Here is a 23,753-nt window from a genome sequence, read left to right as displayed (position 1 = left end):
TCTCTAGTGCGGTTTTGTAAAAAGGGGGGGGGGAGGATGTTGTAAATGCGCATCATTAGGAAAGCTTGTTCTCCAAAAGAATTGTGAGATTAATTTTTGCTCTTAAGTTTCCAATAAGAAATCATCCATGTTTTCTAAACAATCAAGGATTAAACTTAAGACATAGAGGTAAATAATCCATTGTAATATATTTCCCTTCTTAAAGCCGCAGTGTTTTGGGATTTGTACAGATATGACTGAAGAATGTAGAACCATCTATTTGATACTAACTAATGGGCCATTCTACAAAAAAGTGTTATGTTTTGGGCTTAATGTGCTATAACATGTGACAAACCTAAAGCAATGCTGTTATTAAGAAGGTGTGTTCCCACTATTTTTTTTTTAAATTGCAGATCATGTGTTCACATTCAGATTAATGCACAGTACCTGCTCCCAGTTAATGCAGAAACACTTATTTAGGGGTGGTAAGGGGTCCCATGTTAACTCTGCATTAGCCAGTTAGTGCACTGTGAGTGTAACACACTAGCTTCCATGCCTACTCTTTGCCCAAACCATGCCCTCTGAAATAAAAACCCTCAGCAATGCAGTTTAATGTGCAGAAAGGCAAACTATCGGAAAACCCTTTAATGCAATTGCATTAAACTGGCATAAATCGCTAATCGCCCTACAATAGAAGGACCCCCCAAATTAGCAAATTAATTTCCCCCGTGTGATAAAATAGGAACGTGTTCTGATTTTTCTCCCGCTTAAGAATTTAAATATGGTTCCTCTTTGAATCAATCTCCAGTGCCTCCCTCCATTTATCTTGCCTTCCATTTTGCTTTCAGAAAGCTCTAGAAAATGTACGGCCTCTTTTATCGAGCTGCGCTAGAGGTTTTTAGCATGGGCCGGCGTGATAAATGCTCTGACACTCACAGAATTCCTATGAGCATCGGAGCACTTACCTCGCAGACCCACGCTAAAAACCTCTAGCGCTGCTTGATAAAAGGTAGGTGTGTGTGTGTGGAGGGGTGTTAATCTCAACACACTGTACTTAAAAGAACAACCAAAGCATTCCTCTCTCGAATGACAATATTGAAACACAAAGCAGGGTTGGTTTAAACAAAATTATAAATGAAACGGGGAAAGCTGAATAATTCTCTTGCAGTCTGAATGAAACCTTTCTATTGAAGGGTTCATAAATGCCCTCTCTGCCATATATTTTTTTTTTTCCAATATAATAACAGACAGTGATGTCACAGTACAGAATAAGATGTAAATAATGCAAAAGGGAAGACTGTGTTGTGAGCTTAAGCTCACAGGTTTCATGAGCTATCTAAAATAAATTACTATTCACATTTTTACATGGCGAGCAGTAATTGCTGCCAGCCCCCCTGCTGTTAGACAGTATGGCAGAAGACAATGATGACTGACAACCCTGCTTTCAAAAGAAAATAATACTAGAAATGGAACTTTTACAGAACAAAATTGCTTTATTTTGGATGGATGGTGGAAGTGTCCAGTGCTTTAGGCCGATATGGATGTAAGTCAAATTTATGAGTATGAAAATGCAGACAAATGAAAATAGGGAAATATTTATGTACTTTCTCCAGTGTCTCTTGTTTGTCTGAGCTGTGCCATTGATGAAGTTCATATTGGATGAAGAACTAAGCAGATCATGATATGTTTTATGTTTCTTGAATGGTTATATGAGCGTCTATATACAATGGATGGTGTATATAAACCCTGTATGATTACATTTTTATCCATATCATACTGAGTCATTCGTAATGCACTAGTGCAAAAAAATTGTGCAGTATAATTTTGCAAGAACAGCTAATAAATCTGCAAATTGCCCAATCTGCGAATGCATTGACTGAGATATTTTGTGGGTTGTTTTCTTTGTTCACAAGATCTCAGTAAAACATTTCTATGGGTGTGCAACCACAATAAAGGTTGTCCCTCCTTCAATTGAAGGATTTTATTTGTTCAGCACATTCCCTTTCGCAGGGATACAAAATAAAAGCATACTGTGCTGCTATCATTGGTTGCAGTACTGAAAGGACTTATCCAACAGCCCCAAATACTGCATTGAAGGCATCCAGCCGTGTACAAATACGAAAGTCTGAGGCATGAAGTATGACAAACTGGCATGACTTGGCAGTTTTCCTTACGTGTGCCTTGATTTTAAACAAATTCAGTCGGGCATTTTAATCTCACAAAAAGTGAAATATTCTTGATTTTTTTTGTTTTTCTCCTGAAGAATCTTGCCATATTGAACCAGAAAATCCTGCTGCATACGCTGTACGTTGAGAGGTGGTATTAATGATTATCGCAGCAAAGTCAAAAGAAGAAGAAAAAAAAAAAGAATTGGCATATGGCACCAAGGAATCACTGCTTGTCCATCAGAGGTATGGCTATGAATAAGTCAAGTAGGGCACTGAAGGCTATACCACTGTACAAACTGTGTTCAGTGTTGTGTCAAATCTCACAGCCTTTGCCTCTGTGGGTTTTAAGTTTGTATCATACATTGGATTTTCAAATGAAGCTTGTCCATTGCTGTTCTCATGCCCAGCATATCCATTGTATTGCACTTTAGGTCTTGTTCTGAGAAAAACAAATACATACATATAAGTATTATGCAGAAAACATTGGATATTACAGATACTCGTGTTCCTTAATTGCTACTCTAGCTGTAACACTTTATCTAATTTGAAAAGAAGAAGAATTTGTGCCCACGAACATGTAGTTCAGCTTGCTGGGGAACATATTTATATAGGCCTTTCCAAGTGGTAAGCCTATTTTATAAACTTCTACAACAGTACATGAGGTGACCAAACAACACCTACTTAAGGGTTCCTTTTACTAAAATGTGGAAGAGCTTCTTACTATTCTATTTCTGTGAGTGTCAGAGCATTTACCTCAATGGCCCGTGGTATAAAAAAGCTCTTCCAAGGTTTAGTAAACCTCACCATAAATTTTGTAAAACTTGTCGCTTTTAAATTTTAGTTACATGCCTTCCAAAATTTTGAGTTCAACGTGAGTTACAGTTCAGATTCTGTAGTTATTTCCTTATCCAAAAGAGCTTAAGCCATTGTCCCCCAGTTCAAATATACTGTAGTGTTAGTGGAAGGATTTGAACCCTAGCTTCCAGTTTTTCCAGTCACCACTCTAACCACTGGGCTACTCTTTCATGCCTTCATAAGCATTGCATTTGAAAAGACACTAAAAAATTATACAGTATTCAAAAATATTTATAGAAGATGAAATTTAGATTCCAACAAAATTCTAATCTAGGTTAATTGATGGGGGTAGTTATTAAAGTTCATTACAACCCTAATGTACATTATTTCTTTTAACGTGCTAAAAAGCACAGTAACATGAGTAATATAGTAATGATATGCAAAGCATGCAAATACACACAAAATATCTCATACCTATATATAAACTGTAAGCTATGTTATTCCTGCAGAAATATTGCCAATAGAATGTTAACGGTCTGATGATCCTCGAAAAACTTTAAAGTGGCATTGGCAAACCCCTTTTTGAGTCCTACTTCTGAGACTTCTCCCCATTGCCCTCATCCAACTATGACCCCTTTGGAAGATCATCTCCCCTGAACATGATACTCCCTGAATAGATTTTTCTGGAACATAAGCTCTCCAAGAGCTTCCCGCTCTCAAGTATAAACTCTTCCCTAAGAATGTAGGTGCCCCTGGGAGTGGTAGAGGATCTTGGGAAGGTCTACTTGGGAGGAAGAAAGGTTTAGGGAGGAATCTTCCTTTAATTTGTCTCACAGGAGCATCAAGTGGTAGTAGAAATGAACATAGCTTGTGAATTTTTTTGTGAATTGAAGACAGTAACTTACGATACTGAGATCTCACAGGTTAGTAACTTCTATAGTAAATTAAGGTGTGGTGAAATGCTACCTTATACCGCACCTTAATAAATACCCTCTGTAGGTACTTATATATTAAACATCCCCATCCCCCGACTTTTATGTGATTGATGAACTACGCCTTTTTCCCCCATAAACAATGTGAGAAAATCCTTAATGAATCAGGTCTTATGTCTTTGGGGACCATTATTATTCTATCTAGTCCACAATTAAATAACTGTTTTGCTACATGTTTAATAAAGCAATTTTTCACACACTTTTTAAGTCAAAATAAAATAAGTAATTATGATCTGACATATGGCATCAGCCTTCTGTTTCAGTCATTTCAAAAGTTTTCAGTCTTCAGTTGATTTACTAACAGCTTCATATCTTCACTGAAACACTGGTCCAGCTACCTCTGTTCTCTTGTTCCTGTTTTACTTTCACCACTGTTTTCCCCCTCAGTGCCTCTGCCACCTCTTGGATCCTCTCTACTATGGCCTTAATTTTAGAAACATCCCCATGTCTAAATGGCAGCATTCAAAATCTGGTCAAGCCCAGATGTTTACATGCCATTTCCAAAAAGGGCTGAAAAAGTATACCCAGGTCACCCAAAATCACTTCCATACTTATATACCACATAACCCAAAGTGCTCAGAACTGTATGATAGAGTAACCACAACCGGGGACATGCCCTTAAATGTGGCACCCTTGGTCAATCGCAGCACTTAAAAGCAATTGGTTATAAGCTATCATATATTCTGTATAAACTTTTATATTTTTCTATATTTTTACTCTATATTCTCCAGTCACTATACCAAAGCTTGTACTTTTGGCATGATGAACAAATACTTTTGTTTGTACTTGCGGGCTCTGACGCGTTTCGCCGAGACGGCTTCCTCAGAGAACCCACTCCTCCCTTAAATGTTGAAACAACCAAGTGGTCAACTCTTTACCTGTAAAAGACCAAAACTACTTTAGAACAATATATCATACTTGCTCAAAATTAACTCCTGACGCTGCTGGAGAGCACTTCACGTTCTTTTCATCTCACTTCCTGTTCCTATGCAAAACTCAACCCAGAAGCATTGGTGTTTACTGTAGACTCATGAGCAGTTTCATAACTTATCTCGGTTTGTTTATTCTACAGGGAAAAATTTGCACAAATTTGTGACTCATTCTCACTTCACCACTTGTATTGCTCAGATAGGAAATCAATTGAAAGGGCATGGACAATGTGGACATTGTACAATATACAAGTATACTATAGTCACAAACAGAGTCACACATCTGCGGTTGGGACATACACACGATTTGCAGTATAAGACCAATTGTGATTCTGTGGGAGTGCTTTACTTGATTGTGTGCCCATGCCAGCTGTTTTACATTGGGCACATTACCAGGAGTATATGTACTAGGATCATGGAACATTTGAGCAAGATCCGCCAGGGAGAACTTGCAGCTCCTTTATCAGAGCACTGGCAGGAGAAATTGCACACTGGGATGATTTGTAGTTTCTGGTACTTGAACGCCCGGTGTTTGTGTGTGGCGGCAATGTGCAAGCTTACTTATGGAAGAAGGAGCAAGCATGGATCTACCATTGGCAGACGGTGTCCCCGCTTGGCCTCAACTGTTAGGTTCAGTAGTGGGCATTTCTCCATTAACATTGCATCACTCAATCTGACTTAGATAGGGATACATAGACCACGGGGTTGGGTTATGCACAGGAACAGGAAGTAAGATGAAAAGAACGTGAAGTACTCTCCAGCAGTGTCGGGAGTTAGTTTTGAGCAAGTATGACATATTGTTCTAATGTAGTTTTGGTCTTTTACAGGTAAAGAGTTGACCATTTGGTTGTTTCAGCATTTAAGGGAGAAGTGGGTTCTCTGAGGAAGCCGAATCAGCGAAACAGGTCAGAGCCCACAAGTACAAACAAAAATATTTGTTTATCATGCCAAGAGTACAAGCTTTGGTATAGTGACTGGAGATTACAGTCACTATTACAGATATAGATTACAAACATTAAAAAATATAAAAGTTTATACAGATTATATTTTAGCTTATAACCAATTGCCTTTAAGTGCTGTGATTGACTAAGGGTGCTGCATTTAGGGGCGTGTCCCCAGTTGCAGTTACTCTACCATACGGTTCTAAGCACTTTGGGTTATGCGGTATATAAGTATGGAAGTGATTGTTGGGTGACCTTAGTATACTTTTTGAGTCATTCAGGACTTTGGATTCACCCTAAATACAGATATTTGTCCCCAATCCTTTGGATTTCCAAAAAGGGGCCATTCAGAAGTGGAGAAGTTCACTATCTAAATGGCACAAGTTTATAAGAAGGGTGAGGAAATCAAGTGGTATGATTGGGAAAACAACAAAGACATGCATTCCCTATTTCACCTAGGAATCCACATCTGCATGGGGAAACTTGGATGCTACAATTTATACCTGCTTTGATGTATATATAAGTGTCTGTTGCAGAAGTAAATCCCATGGTTATTAGTTCCCATGAGACCAACCTCCTCCCTCACAAGTTCCCATCCCAACACCAGCCTTCCAAACTCTTACTAATACCTCACAGCAGAATGATGTTTGCACTTCACCTGATACCACAATGACCCTTCCTCACAACACAATGACTTCCACATCACCCAGCAGCACACCCTATAGCACAATATTCCCTCATATCATTCAACCCCACCCCAAAGCACAATACCCCCCACCATTCCCATCACCTGACAGTAAAATGATTCTTACCCCCATCATGTTATCCTCCCCAGCAATGACTCTTTTACTAGCAGGTTTCCACTTGTGGTCCTGAGCACAACAAATGATAGTCTCCCCCTGATGCCTTCTAGGGTCCTGTACCTCCTTCCTCAAAATCTCTTTCCTCATGATTGTCAGATCTCAAAATAGCCTCTGAAGTCTCTAGTGGTTTGCATGTATGGGTTGGGGGGAGGGGGAATTATGTACCCATTGAGGGAGAATCAGGAGTAAAACCTTCATGAAAATGTAGGTGCAGACCTCTATGAGACCCCCAAAAGTTATATTTTGAAGAGAGACATTGTGCTAGTGAATTCTATTTTCTGGACAATCATTTCTCTCTGTTAGCAAGAAGAAAAAATATGCTCTGTAAGAGATTCTTCTTTGCCCCAAAAAGCTGGCAAGCATCTGCTGACTATTACAACATTGGTTATCTGCTGCCGGTAGCAGCCTTGGATACTTTAGGATTTTCCAGAAGATGACGAACCCAAAACAAGAATAAGAAGATAAGCCCAGGTACCATTACTTCAAGATAAGATGCCCTACCAAAAGTTATCTAAACTACTAATGAAGGACAATGAAGCTCAGGAGGGGAGGGGGGCCTACTCTCAGAAATTACTGAATTTAGTATTATTGTCAGGGAAATAGAGAGGAGTCAGATTTTGATACTGGATGATATGCTTTAATATGGCTCTGAGATAAAAATTCAGACTATATAATAGAAAGTGAGTATATAATCTGTAACTAGGCTAGGCTATTTTACTAAAAGTATATAAGTGGCATACCGGCTGGTCTAAGCTTCAGGATGGATCCATAGACAGAAGGTGGCTACTCTGTATGTATCCATTGGCTCAATGTGCTGTACTTTGTTGTTCCATGAAAAGCTGACTTTTGTCTATTGCTAATAAACCTAAATTATATACAGCAATTGGGTTGTTGCGAGGTCAGTTTTATGATAGGGTCCGCAGCCTACCTTATCACCATGTAGAAGCCTCCTGGGGCAGTCTTTATTGGGGAGTGCCAGTTGATGTGGTGAAGGGATTACTGTGCTTTCAGGTGTTAGGTTGGGTGATGTGGGGAGGTCATTATGGTGTCAGGAAAGGTTGAGTGATGTAGAGGATCATTATGCTTTTGGGGAACAATGGATAATGGGTTGTCATGTGTCTGAAGAGGATCAGGCGAGGAGGTCATTGTGCTGTTGAGGAGGGTTGGGTGATGGGGGTGGTGTCATGCTGTTGGGAAAGTCTGGGTGATTTGGGGTGGCCATTTTATTTCCTCTTTGTTTCCCAAGATCCCTTATAGGCCTCACCAATACTATCTTATACCATATCGACCAATGATCAATTCACCTCTCTAACTTAATGTTATTATGCCCATTCTGAGTCCTACCTTGCTTGATTGCACAGTTTACCCCTCTTACTTTACCTCTAATCCTCTCTCTGTCCTATCAAAAATTATAGTTCTGTTTTCTTCCTTCCCCCGTTCTATCTATAATTTTTTTAAAGCTATTTTAAATATTTTAATTTTTATTATTGTAAACCGACCAGATACTTGTGATGGCCGGTATATCAAACTATAAATAAACTTGAAACTTGAAAATTATCTATTTATTTAATTCCACTTTTCTCTATTTTTGCCTCTCTTATATCTACCCTACTTACTAATATATTTTGTAAACTGCATAGATGCCCCGCCTAATGTGGTATATCAAAAACTTATAAAACTCTGAAACTTTTTTTGTCATTTGATGGTGGGGGTCATCACACTATTAGGTGGGTCATGTGACATGAGTGGTAATTGTGATGTTGAAGAGATTCAGGTAATGTGTGGAGGGGTCATTGTGCTATTTGTAGTCCTGTCAGGAGGGGGCGGGGTTAGGGAAACTTTTATCAAAATAGAGGCCAGCTGTGGGTGGATACCAGTGTTGGGATCAGTAGTTTTAGAAAAGTTGCTCCCATATCTATGTGGGGGTAGGGAAGTAAGTTTGTTATCCTCACATCCCACTATCTCTGATTACTTTCTCTCTGAACATGGAGGGGACTGGACATGCGTCTATTTTATATTTACTTCTTGATATACTGGGGATCGTAAAAAATATTACATCTAAGCATTTTACTGTTACAGATACAATATGTTTGACAGAGTCTTTTGTAAAATAATATAAGAATTCCACATGTTCTCACTTGGATGTAGGAATTCCCTTCTATACACTCTTTCTAAAATGCTGCTCCACATGTATTCACTTTAGATCCTGTTCATTCAGTAATCTAGACTACAATGCCTACTATTTCATTTTTGTTCAGTCTCCTCCATTCAATACTTCCAAATCTTTTTTTTATAAACCTATCATTTTGCTTTTGCAATAATTAGATAGACTTATTTTAAAAGACTATCTCTCTGCAGGCTGAGACAAGAGTATCTGATACCATAGGTAAACCTTCAGCCATGTTTCCCTTCCCCTGGAGCAAATCAAGGCTCTATCTCCCAGTGGTGTAGTGAGGGTAGGAAGCACCCTGGAGCAATGGCAATCCCCCCACCACAACCTCCTCTCTACCGCCCCCTCCCGCTCCTTCCATGCCACACTTGTGCCCCTCCCTACCCACCCTCATACCTCTTTAAATCTTTGCCAGCGTGAGCAGCTTCTCCGGCTTGCTGCTCGCACTGGCTTTCCCTATGATGTCACTTCCTGGTCTTGTGACCAGGAAGTGATTTCAGAGGGAGCCAGGCCGGTGCGAGCAGCAGGCTAAAGTAGTTGCTTACACTGATGAAGATTTAAAAGAGGTACGAGCACGAGCACCTCCATGCCACGAGCACGAGCGTGGCATGGAGGTGGAGAGGTGCTGGCACCCAAGGAAGATAAGACATCGGTAAATTAAGAATATACCTCAAGGATGCCTAGCGACGCCTACATCCACTTAGGTACCGCTAGGCATGATTCTATAAGCAGTGCCTAGTGGTTGATTGACAGCCATGCCTCCCCTTACTATGCCACTGCTATCTCCTGTAGTACAGCAACTTCCCCTCCACATCCTACTCCCAAGTATCCAGCATCACCTAGGTGGCCAAAATCCCACTTCCTCTCCCTACCCTCTTCTGAGGTGGCCAACATCTCACTTTCCACTTCCTACCCCCTCGTTCAGCATCTTCTCTCACCTTCCCTATCCCCATCCCCATCCCATGTCTAACATCTTTCTTTCCTTGTCCCCATGGCTACTGCAGCTGCCCTTTTGCTAAACCAGGGCTGAAGTTAAAAACAGCGTTTGCAAGGCTCCTAAAAACAAATGCTTCATATTCTGTCCTCCAACACAGGAGTTCCTGTTGGAGGAAGGGTGAACTGCAGCTGTGCTTGAGAGCAAGCCTGTATTTAAAAGCCTTATGTTGGTGCCGAGTAGGCTTTCAATTGGCCTGGAACTGGTAGAGCATCAGTGGTAGGGGCAAGAAAAGGGGAGACGCTGCACATGGGATCAGGAAGAGAATAGGGAAGGGGTGAGGAGAGGCTGCTCTCTTGATGCCTCCCCAAATGCTGCTCCCATAGGCGGACATCTAGTCCGCCTAAGAGCAGGAATGATACTAGTGGGCAACAGTGCTTTGAAATAAAAATGCCATATAGGAAACCTATATATGGGAGTACATTACCATTTCTAAAATGATCATATTTTAGGCAGGCAGAAAATACTGGAAATCTTATTAAGTTAATAATTACACATTAAGGGATTGATATATCCAAAGCGATTTAACTCGCCAGAAACGTCTCCAGGCTGATTAAATTGCTTACTCAGGGCTAACCGTAAATTTTCAGTGGCACTTATTCAAACTGTGGTTATGCTAACCGTGAACAAGCTTTCCTTTCCCCAACCTGTCATGTTACCCCTTAATGTTGCCTCTCTCTGAAACCATTGTAGTTCTACCCCTTTTCCTCTTGTTTCCATGTGTTGGTCTTCTGAATTTGTCATCAGTATAACTGAGTTTCCATATCACCCTATTTTATTTTATGTAATTCACTTTGAAATTTTATTATAAGCGTTAGAATCAAATTTTAAGAAACTTGAAACTTGATAGGACTGCATAACAGTCAGCCCTATTTTTATGTAGTAATCAATAGCTGCTTATGTGCTGAATATTGGACTTAACCGGCTATGCTTTAGCGGGCTCTGGAAACCTGAAAATGCCAGTGCCTGGACCTGGCCCAGCACTGAATTTCTGGGTTTAACTCCAGTGGCGGTCAGCTGATCGCTGCCAGCTGAATATCGGGGCTCTAACTTTATATATTTGGTAGCCAAAGAGATAGCATTTACCTGTGCTTGTAGAGATAAAATGCGAACCCTGATAAAATAAGAGCAAAAAATGGCACCAGGATAGCCGCTGCAACAGAACCGCTGTTCGTGCCATTGTAGTGATTTGAGGAGTCTGAATCTGTGTTCAGAGAATCTAAAAGTATAGCAAAGAGAAGACAGCTGTTATTTTTAGTCCTGCTTAACATTACACAGTGATGCTAGACATAAACAGTGCTGTCCACAGAGACAATCTCTACTTGACAGAGCTTATCTATTCAAGGCCAGATTCTGTATAGCACACCTACATTAAGCACTGCTAGGTGCCCGAATCAAGGACACCTTAGTGATGTCTAACTTTGGAATCCATGTGTAGCCAATTTTCAGCCAATCAAAACAAACAAACAATTAAGAGTTCCTCTTAGGATGCCTAGCAATACCTACCTGAAAAGTACGCATGGTTATTGGCGGAGAATAGGCATCACTAGGCATTGGAGGAAGACGTCGGTAAATTAGGAATATACCAGCGCCTATACAGAATTCGGCCCTTAATGTCCATCTGTGAATTACAGGCTTTCTCTATAGTTATAACAAGTAAGATTCCAGTAGATCGAATATGGGATCACTTTGATCTACTCACAGTACATTGTTAACTAAATATGTCAAATCCAGCTGTAGTTTGGACATCTGCCCAGCTCATGTAATGAAAAATTCCAGTTTTCCTTTTTTACATGTGTTGACTGAACAGCTAAAGAATCATTTGAGTTTGGGGTGCTTTCCTGCAAAGTGGGGTAATGAAAGGCATTATCAAAATGGCGTCCATGTCAAAATAGGTACATCCGGGTTATAATATCCAAAATGGATGTCCATCTCACAGATATTTTCCAACAAGAAATGTGTTAAGATTTCTTGTTTGAAAATACCTGAGATAGATGTCCATGTGCTGGAAACTACCAGCATGAATAGCTATTTTACAAGCTGGAACATCCAAGATAAGAATGGCAAAAAAGCAGGGAGAAGGAGGTCTATCTGGCAGCATTCTTAGAAGAATGGACATTTCTGCAGAGCAGAGGGACAGTCTAGTGATTAATGCAATGGACTTTAAACAAAGGGATCCAGGTTCAAATCCCACTTTTAACTCTTTTATTTTGTAATTGTGATTCCCCCAGGAACAGAAAAATACCTACTTCTAAGTTTGAAGCTTGAAGAATGGGCTGAAATTTGGCAGCTAAACTTTAATGTTAAGAAATGAAAGGTCATGCATTTGGGCTGCAAAAACCCGAGAGAACGGTACAGTTTAGGGGGTGAAGAACTTATGTGCACGACAGAAGAGTTGGATTCGGGTGTGATTGTATGTGATGATCTTAAGGTGGCCAAACAGGATGAAAAGGTGACAGCAAAAGCTAGAAGGATGCTAGGGTGCATAGGGAGAGGTATGGCCAGTAAGAAAAAGACTGTATTGATGCCCCTGTATGACTGTGGTGAGACCTCATTTAGAATATTGTGTGCAATTCTGGAGGCCGCATCTTCAAAAGATATAAAAAAGATGGAGTCGGTCCAGAGGAAGGCTACTCAAATGTTCCTATGTCCCCAGTTCTTCTTGGAAGTTTCACTGGGGGACATAGGGAGGAGGTTAATTGCAGTGTTCTTATTCTTCAACCCTGGATATCAAACAGAAGGTTTCAGGAGAGCCCGAGAGAACTTTGACTTTGGAAGAGTTGATTCTGGACCTGGTAGAATGGGGAGCTCTTTGAGGAAGGGGTAAGACTTGTTAACAAAGCATCAGCTTTTGAAGACTCAATTAAGGTTAGTAAGCACCCCCATGTACTGTAGTTAGACAGGCACAAATAACACTGGTTTCATTTTGGACTGTTATGCTGGCTTGTTATCCCAGGAAAGGAGGTCATAAGAATGCCAGACAAGTTATTGTTCCATAGGAAGATAGAGATTCTTGAGAATAAATCAAGAGCTTTGAACTTGAGAATATTGAATTTTCCAAGGAAATCTTTAGAGCAACTTATTGACCTATTTAGTAAATATCTACAGGATGTTGTGGGTTACAAACCAGACTTATTACCTCCATGACCAAAGTATTTTATCTACCCACTGGCAGTGGAAGTCGTAGGAGTGAGAGATCATGAACTCCTGGAGAGGTCTCTATGGATAGCCTAGATGTTGCTGGTATACTAGAATAACAAGATGGAGAGGAATTGAATAGAGTGATACTCTTGGTGTCTTTCATTTTCCCCTCAGATAGGTATCATGTCAAGAGACTTTTTTTCATATGCATATTTTGTGCTCCTTTTACTAAACAGTGGTAGAGGTTTCCACCATGGGTTAGTGAGATAAATACTCCGAAGTTCATAGGAATTCTATGAGTGTCAGAACATTTACCTTGCCGGCCTGCAGAAGAAACCTCAACTGCATCTTTGTAAAAGCCAGCATTTATTTCTAGGTCAAATAATTTGGATCTTTCCAGATCTTTGCGAGACGTCTCAGGATTACAGAAAAATATTTATTGCTATGTGCTCAGAAGTGATATCCCTGGGAGCTTCTCTTTTGTTTCAGTTTCCATGTAAATATATACTTAGATTTCAAAATAAGCAGTATGTATTTTTTTTTTTTTTAAATCTTACAATTGTGTTCTTTTCTTAATGTTCACGATGTACCTGTGATATCTTAAACTTAGGCCTCCTTTTACGAAACTGTGATAGCAATTTCTAGTGCAGGGAGCTGCGCTGAATGGTCCGCGCTGCTCCCGACGCTCATAGGAACTCAATGAGCGCCAGGAGCAGTGCTGGCCATTCAGCGTGGCTTCCCGCGCAAGAAACTGCTATTGCAGTTTAATAAAAGAGGGGGCTAGATTGTGGCAGTGTATCGCTCTCTCTTTAATGCAAATTAGGCAATAATCCCCTTCTTTGCTTTTTTTCCCCCCTTCTATTTTGACAGCTGAATTATTATTTTTTACATCTTGCCTTCTTATTTTGGACCTGAGTTTAGAATACTTTTCCTTTGTTTAGTGAAATATTGCATTTATTTTTTCTATTTTTGAATAATTTCTACTTGCTATTCAATGTTTAAAATACTGGATGTATATTTTTGAAATTGCATAAATATAAATTGGAATAATAAAGCGTTTTAGCTCCTTTATCTCTCTTACAAGGTGCTGCTAAGTCTTTGGCTTTGTAAAGAAAACAACAAGTTAAGGGATTGAAAAAAATTATTTATTCTACATATTCACCACTGAACTCCATACACTCCATCCAGTCTGCTTTTCCACTATCTCCTCCTCTCCCTTAGAGATCCATGAATTTTTGAATTCAGACACAGTCTTTGTCTCTACCAGGAAACTATTCCACTCATCTGTCACCCTTTTTGTAAAAAAAGGTATTTCCTTATATTACTCCTGAGCTTATCACCTCTTAACTTCATCCTATGCCCTTTAATTATCGGTACCAATTGGTTCATTTATTCAATTAAGTTGCATGCACAAATTGGGCACATATCCAAATTTGCACATGCAACTCAAAGCGCCATGTATATAATTTGGGGGATAATGTCTCTTTGCTGACCTAACTTTATCTGGATGAATATCTCCACTAACTTTTTTTTTATTCTCAGTTTTGCCCTAGCTCCATTTCTAGACCATCTCAACAATCTCCTGATAGCCCTGAAGTAATCAGTGGCAATTTTCAGCAGCACTGTCCAAATAATTACACCAAAAATTAGTGGCTGGTATCCATCCTACCCTGGTAAGTGCCTCTGAATATATACCCTATCATTTATTGTGCAATGATAATAATATTGGATATAAATATGGTATCTGGAGGCAATAATCAAGGCATAAGAGCAATGACATGTTCTGACTAGTTGCTTTCAGTGCTTTGTAAGCAAAACTTTCAGGTTCACTCAATACAATGTCCCTGAGGAAAACCAATTGTTTATAACACCAGTAGGATTAATGAGACAGCATTGTTATATAATAAAGAAGGACACCCGGAGGGAATATTCAACACACTTGTTAAACAGATATGAATGCTATTATCTGAATTCCAAGCGTGTGCAACCACTAAACATCTCTTAATTAGACATACGAAGTCATGAGGGAAAGCAAAACAGAACCACATTTAAACCCGTTGTCTAGATCAAAGGCAATAATACTCTAACGTTTGTGTTTTGGAAAACATATTCCCTGCACAAGTGAATTGTATTGCTGGATCTGAAACCTGGCAATGCAAAAAGTTCATTTGTACCCAGTGGATCCCAGCTATAATTGAATTTTGGATGATGATATAGACCTAGTAAGCCAACAGTAACAACACAGTGACATAAATAAACAAAAGAACTGTTCTGAGGGATTTTGTAGGACTCTTTCTTTTAAGAAATGCCATGAAATAATAGTGGGTTTTTATTGAGACAATCGAGTATCCAAAACTGAGACCTTGAAGTGCTTACTAAGTTTCTGAAAGGAAATACGCATAGCTTTGGAATGAACTGCGTAGAATTTGAGGTCATAGATATTTATTCTATTGTCCGAATTTTGTTTCAGAAAACCTCAAAATACTTCCAGAGCTGTAAGGAAACTGATCTTAATGGATTCCAAGATGTATGTGGTTTTCTGTCTTCCCTAAAAACTTTTGATTAGCATTTTAGAAAAGGACATTAAACTCAGAATAAGGTTGTCCAAGTCAGTATGGGCCTCATTTTAAAAAAAAAACAAAAAAACATCGAAAATATGGCACAAAGGGGTCCTTCCAATTTGCTATTTTCAAAACCTGTTTTTTTTTAGATGGATTTCTAAGGTGCCTGTCTGCAGTATGTCTAAATCTCAAGGGGGCATGTTGGAGGCGTGGTATGGGTAGGACTAGAACAGTCCCTCAGGCACTGCCTTACACCTTGAGTTCTCAAGCAAGGTCCTTGGCATCATTATCGATTCCTCTCTCTCTCTCAACGACCACCTCAACTCCTTGACAAAATCATGCTTTTTCAGCCTCAACATGCTAAGGAAAGCAAGACCCTTCTTCCGCCAAAAACATTTCGCCGTCCTTGTCCAATCCATCATCCTCTCCAAACTTGACTATTGTAATGCCATTTACCTATGCTTAACAAAAAAAAGCCTCCAAAGACTCCAGCTTATTCAGAACACGGCAACCAAGCTGATTTTTGCAAAACATAAATCTGACCACGTCTCCCCACTCCTGGCCAATCTTCATTGGCTCCCAGTGATTTCCAGAGTGCAATTCAAATGCTCTTGTCTGGCTTTTAAGATTATTCACGGCATCCTTCCTTCCCTAATCCCACTTTTTTTCAACTCCTCGTGCCCTGACTCCACCAGGACCGCCCATAAATTAAAACTATCCTTCCCCTCCCTACATGGTATTCTCCACGCAGGTAAACTGGGAAAATCACTTCTTTTCAAAATCACAGGTCTCTGGAATGACCTTACTATCCCGTTGCGGAACCTGAGCTCCCTCCATTTATTCCGCAAGCAACTAAAAACCTGGCTCTTCTCTAACATGTAATTTCTTTTCCCTTACTTTTCCACTCGATTTATAAACTTATGTAAACCTTTTCCTACCCTTTCTCATTTTTAAGTTCTTGTAAACCGTGTCGAGCTCTACTTCCGTGGAGATGATGCGGTATATAAACTTGGACATTTTTCTGCAATAACTGAACATTTAAGAATACATCCAGGGCCCAATTGAGATGTTTGGGGCTAGACCTGTTTTAATAATGAATAAGTGCCAAAAAGGTGCCCAAACTGACCAAATGAGCACTGAAGGGATGTAAACTTGACTCCCACACTTCTCCAGTGGTCAGTGACTCCTGCCCACCCTACGAAGAGGTGAATGAAACAGTACATATCTGCTTTATGGCAGCTTCAAACGTTATGGCCAGTGCTAGTACAGCAGCAAACAGGTTCCTGGAGTAGCCTAGTGGATGGAGAAGTCAGCCATAGAGAGGAGGATTCAGGCCCATATCACACTCTAACTACCACCCTTATGGGTGATGGGACAAAAGCGCGACGGATAAAGCCGCACCGACAATAGAGAGCAGACAATTGCGCGCAAGACTTCAGCGTGCCTCTGTAAAAGTTTATTTTAAAGAGCTCTGATGGGGGGGGGGAACCCACTTTACTTAATAGTATTCATGCTGCCGTTGGGGGTGTGTGGAGGGTGTAAACCCCCACATTATACAGAAAACTTAACTTTTCCCCTACAAAATAGGGAAAAAGTTAAGTTTCCTCTATAATGGGGGGTTACAACCTCCTAAAACCACCTTCAACGGCAGCGTGAACACTATTAAGTAAACTGGGGGGGGAGTGGTGCCCTCCTCACACAGCCCTGTCAGAGCTCTTTAATATAAATTTTTACAGTGGCGCGCTGGACTCTTGCGCTCAATTGTCTGCTCTCTAATGTCGGCGCGGCTTTGTCCCGCGCGCATATGACTGTGAACCCCCTTATGGTAGAACCTGTGAGCATTCCAAAACCCACCTGAATCCCACTGTACCTATGCACAGGTGACACTTGCAGGCATAAGGGCTATTGGAGAGGTGTACAGTTGGGTCTGGTAGGTTTGGACGGGTTTTGGAAGGTTTACCAGACACTATAAGTGGTTCATGGTGGGATGTGTACCTGGGCCTTTTTACATGAAGTTCACCGCAGTGCCCCTTAGGGTACCCCATAGCACTGCTGGGATGTCTGTGTGACTAGTCTACTAAAAATGCTGCCTCCTTTTACAACCCAATGGCTTGTTTTGTGCGTTTTTCTTTTGAATGTCTTCAGGGGTTTTTTTTTTTTCCAAAAATTGTTCAAATAGATAGACACATATCTGTAAAATGGCCATTTTGGGGGAAAAAACAAGATAGAGGTTTTGCAGTTTTGAAAATGGGTATGTTTGGTATTGGAATTTTGTGCATATTCTGTAAAACGTCCAAACTCGGATTTGGATGACATATTAAAAATGGCCCTCTATGTCATTGGTGGTGCTAGCTTTTTAGAAAAGAATCTGTCAAATACAATCAAAGAATCACAGCAAATAGAATTAATAACATACCGTAATATCTAATAGAATAGAAATAGATAAATAAAAAGGAACTAATTGGAACCTACCTAGAAGGAGCTAATTGAGCAGCACACACCTTCTAGTAAAAAAAAATAAAAAAATAAAAAATCCAGTCCGCAGAGTTTAAAAAATATATCAAAGGATATGTTTCACTGTGGGTCCCGAACAGTATAACTTCCAAGCATGCTTTCAGATCAACTTTCGGATGTCCTAGAAAATTCTAATATACTTCCTCCCTACCAGAAAGGATTTCATAGGAATTATTCCACTGAGGTGACACTGATAAGTGTCACCATTTTTATGTTGATCAGAATAAATCAGTGATTCTCATTTCACTGGTCCTATCCAATGCATCTGATTTGATTGATCACAATCAAAAATTACATGGACTAGGGGACATTCAATGAAGCTACAGGGAAATACTTTTAAAGCCAATAGACGGAAATATTTTTTTCACTCTGAGAATAGATAAGCTCTGGAACATGGGAGATCGCCAGTAATCTGTAAGCGGTGATACTGGAAATTCAATGTAGGCATTTGACAGTGAAAGTGGTATATAAAGTTTAAATAAACCTAAACATATGGCATTGATTTTCAGGTCTATTTTTGGCCAGGCGAGACATAGCCAGCTAGGCCAATATTCAGTGGCTAGCCAGCTAAGTCTTAATGACCAAAGATAGGTCACCCTTTTAAGCGGCTCTGTCTGGCCGCTGAACTTAGCTGGCAAGCCACTGATTATTGGTGATGACTGGCTATTCCATAGCTGGTCACCGGCAAATGATAACTATTTCCCACTGAATATCGCTTGATAGCTGGCTATGTGCTATGCAGCCAGCCGGGAGCTGTTCCTGGCTGGCTAAATAGCACTGAATATCAAGCCCCAGATCTGTAGAACAACATACTTTTGGTTCGTATTTTTTGGTTCATAATTCAAATTTTACTTCTGGTTTACACTGGGTGCTGTGAAGTCTCCATGCCTGATCACCACCCACGCTTTCATACCATAGGTTTCATAATTCTTTTTAACCTCTGCTCACTGGACTCTATTTTCTGACTGTTGTAACGTATCCTACTCAGTGGTTTGGATTTCAGATTTAATTACTTTTCAAAATCTGATCTCAGGATGAGTTATAAGCAGGTGCAGGTTTCTCTGTCTTACCTAAAACAATGGAGGGCAAAGTAACTTGGGTAAGATCACAAGTGTCATTAGAAGGAGTTGCATGATCTGAACCCTGGCTTTCCTGAAGACCTGCCTTCTACTGACTGAGTCACAATGAGCTACAGTGGGAATTGAACTCACAACCTCAGGGTATTGAGCCAGCTGCTCTAACCACTAGGCCACTCCTCCACTCTGTGTGTTAGTGAACCACTAACTTGTCTTTTTTTTTTTTTTAGCACAGATTCTATTTTATGCAATAACACCTAGTTGCTAATAAATGGGATTAACAGTAAAATAACACATTTTAACCAAAGCCCACACTGATAATTTCCTTTTAAAAATGCTCAATTCTATAACATTTTTGTTGTATATCATTCAGTGTAAACAATGTACATCCAATCTGCATCTTAACTTCCAAGTATTTTAAACTAATAATCATGCTACCGTTAAGACTTGTTTTCTTCATGATAAGTATTGTTAGGTAACCTCACCTTTCTTAGTATATCTACATTAATAAAAGTAAACACAGTGAGTGAGATCCGGTGTCAGGTCAAAAGCGCGCCGGGACAAAGGCGCGCCCAGACAATTGAGCGCAGCGCGCGCCGCTGAGCCGCTCTAAATTACTGTTTTTAGTGCTCCGACGGGGGGGGCGTGGGGGGAACCCCCCCACTTTACTTAATAGACATTGCGCTGCATTGTGGGGGCGTTGTGGGAGGTGTGGGGGGTTGTAACCCCCCACATTTTACTGTAAACTTCACTTTTTCCCTGTTTTTAGGAAAAAAGTTCAGTTTACAGTAAAATGTGGAGGGTTACAACCCCCCAAACCCCCCATAACGCCGGCGCGATGTCTATTAAGTAAACTGGGGGGGTTCCCCAACAAACCCACTGTCGGAGCACCTAAAAACTGTAATTTAGAGTGGCGCGGCGGCGCACGCTGTGCTCAATTGTCGGCGCGCGCTTTTGTCTTTCGCGCCGTTGTCTATGAACCGTGAGATCCTGCATGTACTTTTAATCACATATAAAGCAGACATTCCTAGAGACAAAGTTGGATTGAGGTTGGTGTTTGCACGTATTCTCTGCAAAGTGCTAAGTATGCATGCATAACTAGCAGACATAAAATGATATTCAGCTTATGTTCATAAATCATTAAAGCATACTAAAATAATAAAGATTCTAATACCAATATCAAGATTGATTGAATCTGTAATGTGACCTTAGTCTTTATTAACAAGTTTGTAAAATATTTATGTTATTCTAAAAAGATTGTTTAAACTTGGCTTCTACAATGTCTATAGTCGAAAAATACCTCTATTCCCCTTTCTTTGATGCTTAGTATATTGATTGTGTTTGTCACTATTAATCAACTGAATATACTATGAACTCGTAGATTTTTTTTAGGATTCCTTTTACTAAGCTGTGGTAAGTGCTAGTACCATAGCTTAAAAGGCATCCTGAAGTAAGTTCCCAATCGACGTGTGCTACCTAAACTCTAAAAATTTTTATTTATTTTTTTTTTTTTGAGGAAGGAACATGTCTTAGGAGTTGGTGTTCCAATGCTAATCAGTTAGCAAGTCCAGATTACTGCAGGTTTGAAGAAGGGCAGATGTGGACCCTCTCCAAGAAAATGGAAGTAAGGAAGAGGTTGTGAACAACAAGATGGCATATCTGACTTATGTGGTAAGTAAATTAGTGGAAATGCCTTTACAACAGAGAATAGTAAAGTTTTTGAATCCAATGAATTATAGCACCGAGGCAACATGGTTTCACTAAAGACAGGTCTTGTCAGACAAATTTGATTAATTTCTTTGGGTGTCCAGAGAGTTGAATAGACGGACAGTGAATTTAGATTTTTGCAATGATTTTTGAGATGGATCCTCATAGATAACTAATAAATAATGAGTGCCTTCAGTATGGGCCTAAAGTGATTGAATGGACTAGAAACTGGTTGAGTGGAAGGCGACAAATGGTAGTGGTAAATGGATCTCACCCTGAGGGAAGGGATGTTATCAGTGATTTGCTGCAAGGTCGGTTCTTGGGTTGGATTTTTAAAAACATTTTTGTAAGCGATATTGCTGAAGGGCTGTCTGGTAAGGTTTGCCTCTTTGCGGATGATACCCAAATCTGCAAAAGATACCCCTGATAATATAGATAACATGAGGGGTGACCCAGAAATCTTGAAAAATGGTCCAGAATTTGGCAGCTAAGACTTAATGATAATAAATGTAGGATCATACATGTGGACTGCAAAAACCTGAGAACTTCTGTGCATGAAAAAGAAGCAGTGAGCAAAGACAAAGTGATGCATGTGGGACCCTGAATTATAGCCATGTGATACAAAGTTCCACTTAAGGAGTCACTGCCCAGGAAAAGGATCTAGGTATAATCAGTGCTCAGTGTTCAGCAACAAATTGGATGTTAGGAATTATCAGGAAAGGAATTGAAAACAAAATTGAGAATGTCATAATGCCTTTGTATCACTTCATGGTGTGACCACACCTTGAATGCTGTGTGCAATTCTGGTCATCACATCTCAAAAAGATATAGGTACATTAGAAAAGGTAAAGAGAAGGACAATGAAAATGATAAAAGGGATGGGATGACTTCCCTATAAGGAAAGGGACTTGATATCCCACCTTTCTGTGGCTACAATCAAAGCAGTTTGCATATTATATATACAGATACTCAGTTTGTACCTGGTGCAATGAAGTGTTAAGTGACTTGCACAGAATCACAAGGGGATGCAGTGGGAATTAAACCACATCCTCAAGTTGCTGCACTAACCACTAGGCTAAAGCTATTTAGCTTGCAGAAGAGAAGGCTCAGGGGAGATATGATAGAGATCTATAAAATACTAAGGGGTCCTTTTACAAAGGCACCAATTTAGCACACGCTAAACGCTAACGCATCCATAGATTATAATAGGCGCATTAGAGTTTAGCGTGCACTAAATCAGTTATTGCGCTAAGACGCTTAGCACGCCTTTATAAAAGAGGGGGTAAGTGGAGTAGAATGGGTAGATGTGAATCCTTGTTTATTCTTTCCCAAAACACTAGAACTAAGATGAGGAAAGACTAAAAAGGATAGAGCTCTTCAGCTTGGAAAAGAGACAGCTGAGGGGGAAATATGATTGAAGTCTACAAAATCCTGAGTGGAGTAGAATGGGTACAAGTGGATCGATTTTTCATTCTCAAAAAGTACAAAGACTCAATGAAGTTACAGGGAAATACTTTTAAAACCAATAGGAGGAAATATTTTTTTCACTCTGGAATGCATTGCCAGAGGTTGTGGTAAGAGCAGATAGTGTACTTACTACAGCGTTGTGCTTACGATTTCACCAGTGTCCTAAGCGCTGTAACCTCAGCGTCTCAGTTTTCAAAGGGAGAATAGCCAATCCTGCCCCTCCACATCAGCATCGGGGGAAGTGTTGGACTCTCCTCATTGGATGACAGGCACAATCATTGCACCCAATGTTGCACCTATTTTGCAATGATTGTGCCTGTCATCCAATGAGGAGAGTCCAACACTTCCCCCGATGCCGATAAAAAAGTTTAGCGCTTACCAACATTCACTCTGAAAATCGCTGTTTCCAGGCTTTCTCCCACAAAATCGCTGCTTAAAATCTTTCACCCTCAAAATGGCTGCTTCCCAGCAACTCCAACACAGGCAGACACCCAGGTCAGTCACTGTGGATAGCGGGTGCAAGTGGTGGGGTCCTGCCATCCCCTCCCCCCCGCTTCCTGATCATCCGATATCCTGTCAGACTTGGGGTTGGGGGGGGTAGCTATGTTTTTTTGCTGCGCTAACAAACCTTGCCTTTACGCTTCCCAGCACTGTAAGTGATTTGGCGTGACAAGGAGAAAACCAAACATTTCTCGTCTTCTCGTGCAGCACCAAAATGCGGTGAGTGCGCTTTGGCACGCACCACTACACCACACGGGGGGGGGGGAGTCAGGAGAGATCGGTCTAGAAACTTAGCGAGAGCCGTTCTCTCCAGCTTTCAGCATTCACTACCATTAGGTTCAGGAATTGTTGTCTTTGTTTAGGTTCTCTTTTTTTTCCGTTGTTTGGTTTAATGGGGTACATAAATTTGGATTTAAACTCTTGCTCCCCCTCCCACCACCACAAATAGTAATAATAGTGGCTTTTTAAAACCCCCCGCGAATAACAGTTGAAAAGTTATTTGCGGTTTCAATATTAAAAACGATGGCGTTTACATAAAACTGCGCATAACATATAAAAAGTTATTTGCGATTTTTCTGTATTTGCGGCTATGTTCCACCCGTATCCACCACGAATACGGAGGGAGAAGTATATATCAGACTGCTTTATACATTTAGAACACAGTTGTTTTAGTTGCAAAATATCTCAGTACTCAACAATTTCAACCTCAATAGCGGATTGTCACTTTCTGGAAGTTTTTGCCAATGATGTGGTGGTGGTGGTTAGAGCTTGAGCTCTGCCGATAAAACCTGTGGCTTTTCTTCCATTTGAGTGGACTCTCAACTTTACATGAGTGGATTAGTTTGTAGCAGTATATATATTTATAATCACCTATACATTATAATGGCATCCATATGGAAGCACCCAAACGGCAACGCCTAAAGTTCTTTGTTTCTTTACATCAATTAATAACAAA

The 23,753-nt window shown here is 40.2% G+C and overlaps 1 protein-coding gene across 1 annotated transcript in view; it reads right to left on the bottom strand.

Moving 5' to 3' along the window:
- Positions 1 to 288: 288 nt before the first annotated feature.
- Positions 289 to 23,753, bottom strand: part of CSMD1 (CUB and Sushi multiple domains 1) — a 2,397,241-nt gene continuing 2,373,776 nt past the window's right edge. The window contains exons 69-70 of the mRNA XM_033936341.1: positions 10,918 to 11,050; positions 289 to 2,586 (exon numbers count right to left, since the gene is read on the bottom strand). Of these exons, the coding sequence (XP_033792232.1) occupies positions 2,427 to 2,586; positions 10,918 to 11,050 (293 nt within the window). The 3' untranslated portion in view covers positions 289 to 2,426. The remainder of the gene's footprint in view (positions 2,587 to 10,917; positions 11,051 to 23,753) is intronic.

Source organism: Geotrypetes seraphini, chromosome 3 (genome assembly GCF_902459505.1).
Source record: "Geotrypetes seraphini chromosome 3, aGeoSer1.1, whole genome shotgun sequence".
Taxonomy (NCBI): Eukaryota; Metazoa; Chordata; class Amphibia; order Gymnophiona; family Dermophiidae; genus Geotrypetes; species Geotrypetes seraphini.
The sequence above is the reverse complement of the archived record's forward strand: the minus strand, read 5'-3'. Positions and strand labels throughout refer to the sequence as shown.